At 39.6% G+C, this 5,366-nt stretch overlaps 1 protein-coding gene across 1 annotated transcript; it reads left to right on the top strand.

The window, feature by feature from the left end:
• Positions 1-1,557: 1,557 nt before the first annotated feature.
• Positions 1,558-3,761, top strand: LOC108617997 (uncharacterized). The gene is made up of 4 exons (XM_089474615.1): positions 1,558-1,809; positions 1,872-2,929; positions 2,996-3,064; positions 3,177-3,761. The coding sequence occupies exons 1-4, from the start codon at positions 1,578-1,580 to the stop codon at positions 3,633-3,635; spliced, it is 1,818 nt and encodes a 605-aa protein (XP_089330741.1). The 5' UTR covers positions 1,558-1,577; the 3' UTR covers positions 3,636-3,761.
• The last annotated feature ends 1,605 nt before the right edge of the window (positions 3,762-5,366 follow it).

Below are 5,366 nucleotides of genomic sequence, written 5' to 3'. Positions count from 1 at the left end.
CGCGTTGGTAAATGATGCCGGCGCGAGGCTGAGCGCTCTGCCATGGAGTCCTAACAGACTTATCCTACAAGTTGGCCAGCAAGCAGTGCCAACTGTTATACGAGGGTCGTTTGAACTGATGCACAGTGGTGCAAGTATTTAATGATACATTTTGATTGAATTTGAGCGCAAACGTTTTTTTTTTTTTTTATGGATATACAAATTTTAGTAACGCTTACACATATTTTTCCTTCCTATTCTTTTTGGCGCATGGGAATATTGCATCACTTTCCAAAATTTTAAGATTATTCATTATAAATAAATACAATTTTAGCTATAATTTCTTAAAAAGGTAAAACACTTACCTTAGTTTTCTTAGTGAATATAGAATTTAGCTTAGCTAGCACGGTAGACAGTATATTTCTATTATGTATATTCTCGATTGGAATGAACTAAGTTGATGTAGTCCCGTATATCTATCCGTCCGTATGAATGCAGAGTAACAAAGACTTAACATTTTTAACCTGAAAATAAGTTTTGTGCTCTCAGCTAGGCTTAAACTCATTGCTGGCCGTTAAGCATATGTTCTATTGATAAACCTTTTGACATTTGACTCTGTAATTATTGTACTTATAATCACATATATAGTTTAAATATATTCATATCACATTAACCACTGTGCGTGGGCCCATCATTTGGTAACTTGATCTTTGTTTGAACTCTAGCCCCATCAAATTGTGCGCTAGAACACTTAATTGCTCTTTATAGTTGTTAATTAAGGGCAATAAAGTTTCAAATAACTATTTCAATGTAATTACGCAGGCAGGAAATAACCCGAAAAAGGAGTAAAAAGTGTGAACAATTTTTATCAACAAGATGATATAACTTTTATAAAAATACTAAAAAGGAATGGCGAACGAAGCCTGGCATAAATGAACATTTCAAGGTGAAGTTTAAAGATACATTTGTATTATAATTGAAAAGCTCTCTTTAAAAATGAGGGAAAATTTATGAATATAGCTAAACCCACAACATTTTTAAATCATTAAAAAAATGAGTGTTATAAAACTGTCATACTCCTTGCATATGTTAAGATATGTTTTAAGCAGCGCTCGTTGTGGACGTCAGCGGATGGGAGATGCTGCGCACTGCTTGGCGAACTGCTTGCGGAGCTGTCATGGCGACAAGCAGGTCAAGCATGGCAAGCAGTTATTCAAATTGAAGTGCATCCGCAGAAATACATTGCACTGCAACTCCATTTAAAGTTAATTAGTTTACATTGATAGCTTAATTAATTTAGTTAGCCACCAGCCGGAGGTTACAAAGAATGGTGCAAAGGTACAAGAATGTTGTGTCTGGCGCCAGCCTTTTGTTGTGTTGAGTGCAGGTCAGGCACGTAAGCAGCGAGATGATAAGACAACGACGTATGCCGACGTCTGCTACGGCTGCAGCGAACATAGAGAGAAAAAGACAGAGAGAGATAGGTGGAGATAGATGCGAGGCGGCAGCAGCAGCTATGCATCTTAGGTTTCTCTCTCAGGTATAAAAAAGCGAGTGCAGGGCGAACAAAACATACTATTGGCCCATAGACCTTCAGCATGTGGTCACAGCTCGCTACCATTGCATTGGCACTCTGTTCCCTCGGCTTGGTCGCTGCCCAGCGCTGTGTGGATCAGGTGCACCACGAGCAGCCAGCACTAAGCGGACGCGTCGACTATGCTGCCTGCGGCCGATCTGTGTGCGCCACAGACGGCTACTGCTATCGTTTGTTCCACAACATTTGCTACCTGAACGCTTACAATGTGCGTTTGCTGTTCGCTGGCCAACGGGGTAAGTTTCCAGCTGGTAGTGAACTAAAAGCTCGCCGATCTTTCATCTCAAATATTCCTTAGCACTTGTGCAGGCTGACATACGGCATTGCTTGCCAGAGCCAAGGTGGCTCGACTACAACACACCCTACGATCCACGATTGCTGGCTAGCCCCTATGTGAACGCCAACAAAGGCCATGCAGGTGCCTACGAGACACCCTATTTATATGAATCCGTCGATACAGAGCCAAGCTACTCCAGATCATATGATCCCTATCTCTACTACAAGGCACAGGACACATATTCGCCGACCAACGGCTTTTATTATAGGAATATGCGTGAATATTTGACTCAACGTAAACCTAAGCCATCGACTTCGTACAGGAAACCTAAAGCGAAATGCTCAACAACAGCATCACCAATAACTGCATCCACAACAACAGTATCCACAACACCAATACCTACAACAACAGCATCTACTACCGCATTATCGACATTAGCATCATCCACCACAACAGCTTCTACAACAACACCATCCACAACCACAGCTTCTACAACAACACCATCCACAACATCCACAACAACAGTTTCTACAACAACAGCTTCTACAACAACACCATCTACAACATCCACAACAACAACTTCTACAACAACTCCATCTACAACATCCACAGCAATAGCTTCTACAACAACAGCTTCTACAACAACACCATCTACAACATCCACAACAACAACTTCTACAACAACTCCATCGACAACATCCACAACAACAGTTTCTACAACAACAGCTTCTACAACAACACCATCTCCAACAACCACAACAACAACTTCTACAACATCCACTACGCCAGAGTCTTCATCAACAGATTCTACAACAACTGCTTCCACAACAACGCCATCCACAACAACAGTACCCACAACAACAGCATCGACAACACCATCCACCACAATAACATCCACGCCATCAACTACAATAACTGTAAACTTATTAGGATCTGCAGCAAATGTTGCACAGTCCCCAACACCATCCACAACGAATTCGCCAACTATTTCAAGCACGACGCAATCAACAACTACAACAACAGCAACGAGCCCACAAACCACATCGCCGTCCAGCTCGTCAGTTACAGCAGCATCCACAGTAAGTACTACAGTAGTATCCACAATAGCATCCACAATAACGTCCAAAATAAATTTAATATTACAGTCGAGCACCCCTCCGGCTACAACAGCATCTACCGCAGCACCCACAACCGCCAGCATCGACTTGGATGACGTAAGTAGTAGCTAGTGCAATATTACAGCAACTTCCACACGTATTACCACGTGTGTCAGGTATAAAATTCAACACTCGATAATCTCTACTCTATATATTTTCTTTCGAGTAGAACACTCTGGTTTCTCTGGTCTTCACAATGCCCAATGGCCGGGTCTTTAGACTCTCTATGGCCTCGCAGATAACCAACCCAACAACGGGCAATAAGACATGCGCCGAGGAGACGCAGTTAGAGCTGCGATATAGGGGCCTATCGGAGCCGCTGAAGTTCACTGGATGCCTCTACAACAACTCGACACGAAATGGAACGAACTATGGCCCCACAACAACTATCAGACCAACGCCTAAACCATACTACAGCCCAAGCAGATTGGTTGACTATAGACCCGTTGGCTACCTATATAGCATTACGTATGGCTCTGCCTATGAGGCCCCCTACGGATCCGGTGCTGTACCTCAATATAGAGCGGACCCTGGACCCCGCTATAGCTATGGACCACGCCATGGCAATACTAGGCTTAAAGTTCATGCCAGCGCCTCCGCTTCAGCAGATGTCCCATATTATGACTAATATCAATATCTATGACCCACCTCAATGGTACTCGACCTCATTATAATCAATAAGACTTACTATTTGTACACCATGCATATAATATACATATATAAATAAATAAATAAATATATTTTTGATACCTAAGCAACTTCTTTGACACTTGATACGTGAGATATGCCATTGAGCATACTTAGAGACCTACCTCAACGATATTGCCATAAGCTATACAACTTGCATAATTGCATACCGTGCATAGCTATAGAGCTGCATATACGTATATGTACATGAGTATTTGAAACATGACACCTGATACCAAAGGTATTCCAAATTTGTGGATATTTCAAAGTTTTTTGTGATTGCATTTTCTATATGATTACGTTTCCTTCAGGTCTACGGGGCTTAAAGCTGGTGTTGAATCATTAAACTTTAATACTTAAAGTATTACACAAAGTTTCCTCCTCTCAACGATCCCATCATAAATAATAGGAATTTCTTTTTATATGTAATATATATATATATATATATGTATCATGACACATTTACATTTTTTATACTAAGACGCTATTTACTTGTTGTCAGAGGTATTCGTGGATGTTTTGAAGGTCTTATATGATTGGATTCCATTATCATCATAGTGTAGATCAATTTTATTTTTTGCTTAGACTCATCAGATATGATAACTAAAGCATTTTACTTACTCATTGAGTAAAGACCTACCTCAATGGTATTATAAAGTTTTGCTATGTATTGTATTCATTACATGTTAAAATTTTTGATAGCGAGCAAATTTTTTGGACACTTGATACGAAAAGTGTTTTATTATCAAAATTTGTCCAACATAATTTTGCTTTCCAGCTTGTGTTGAAAAGGTGTTGAGTGATACAATTGATCAAGAGCATTAAAAAAACGTGTATTCATTTCCCAAGCAGTATTCCTATACATAAGTCTGCCTTAATATTCCTGCAAGCAAGCTGTTTGACTCCTGATATCAGAAGGGCATTTACATAATAGGCTTACATTGCAAAAAAGTTGATGACTTTTCCTTTGTGTATTCCCATACTTAAACTTAGCTCATTTTGCTATCTAAGCAATCTCTGACATTTGATAATCCGGTATAATTATTTTTAGCCGGATATAGATCTCGTTTCTTGTAGAATGAAGCATGAGCTGCGTGAGGTAGGTACCGTTACTTCACAAGAACTTGGCACTTTCAAATACGATATACAAGATCGTATCAAGTAAATTGAATATCTTAACCATTTCATTTGATCGGTATGCAAATGTTATTATTAAGCTGAATTTTCATTGGATCATCATAAACAATATTGAATGAGTGTGCACACTTTTTGGCTATCTGTTGACCTTGAGAAATAGTCTTTGGTATCGTCATGCGCAGCGTGCTTGCTTAGTTAATCATAATCGTATTCGTAATTTGCGAAATGTTCTCTGGACAAAAACAAAAACAAATTAATTCACAAAATTTCCCATGGCGCAAAGTTTACGTTTAACACGAATAGCACTGATATAAGTACAGCTCGTCTTATTTCATAAGCTAACAATAACAAAATAAAAAGTATGTAATAAAAAGTAACACAAAAAACTTAAAAAACTTAACGTCTGGCTTTCAGCTAGAAGCGTTGATATAATTAATTACAGAAACAGAGCTCCAGACACGTAGACATTGCTATGATATGAGGGCATGTGGCACAAGTCCGCGACAGGTTGCCGTCGTCATATAAAAAGTGCAGC

The sequence above is a fragment of the Drosophila arizonae genome, chromosome X (assembly GCF_054131065.1).
Source record: "Drosophila arizonae isolate 15081-1271.41 chromosome X, UAZ_ARI_1.0, whole genome shotgun sequence".
In the NCBI taxonomy this organism is placed as follows: Eukaryota; Metazoa; Arthropoda; class Insecta; order Diptera; family Drosophilidae; genus Drosophila; species Drosophila arizonae.
The sequence above is the reverse complement of the archived record's forward strand: the minus strand, read 5'-3'. Positions and strand labels throughout refer to the sequence as shown.

Coding starts and splice junctions, on each gene's coding strand:
- LOC108617997 (XM_089474615.1), top strand. CDS start 1,578: ATGTGGTCACAGCTCGCTACCATTGCATTGGCACTCTGTTCCCTCGGC. Junction 2,930..2,995: donor CAGTTACAGCAGCATCCACA/GTAAGTACTACA, acceptor TTAATATTACAG/TCGAGCACCCCTCCGGCTAC. Junction 3,065..3,176: donor CCAGCATCGACTTGGATGAC/GTAAGTAGTAGC, acceptor TCTTTCGAGTAG/AACACTCTGGTTTCTCTGGT.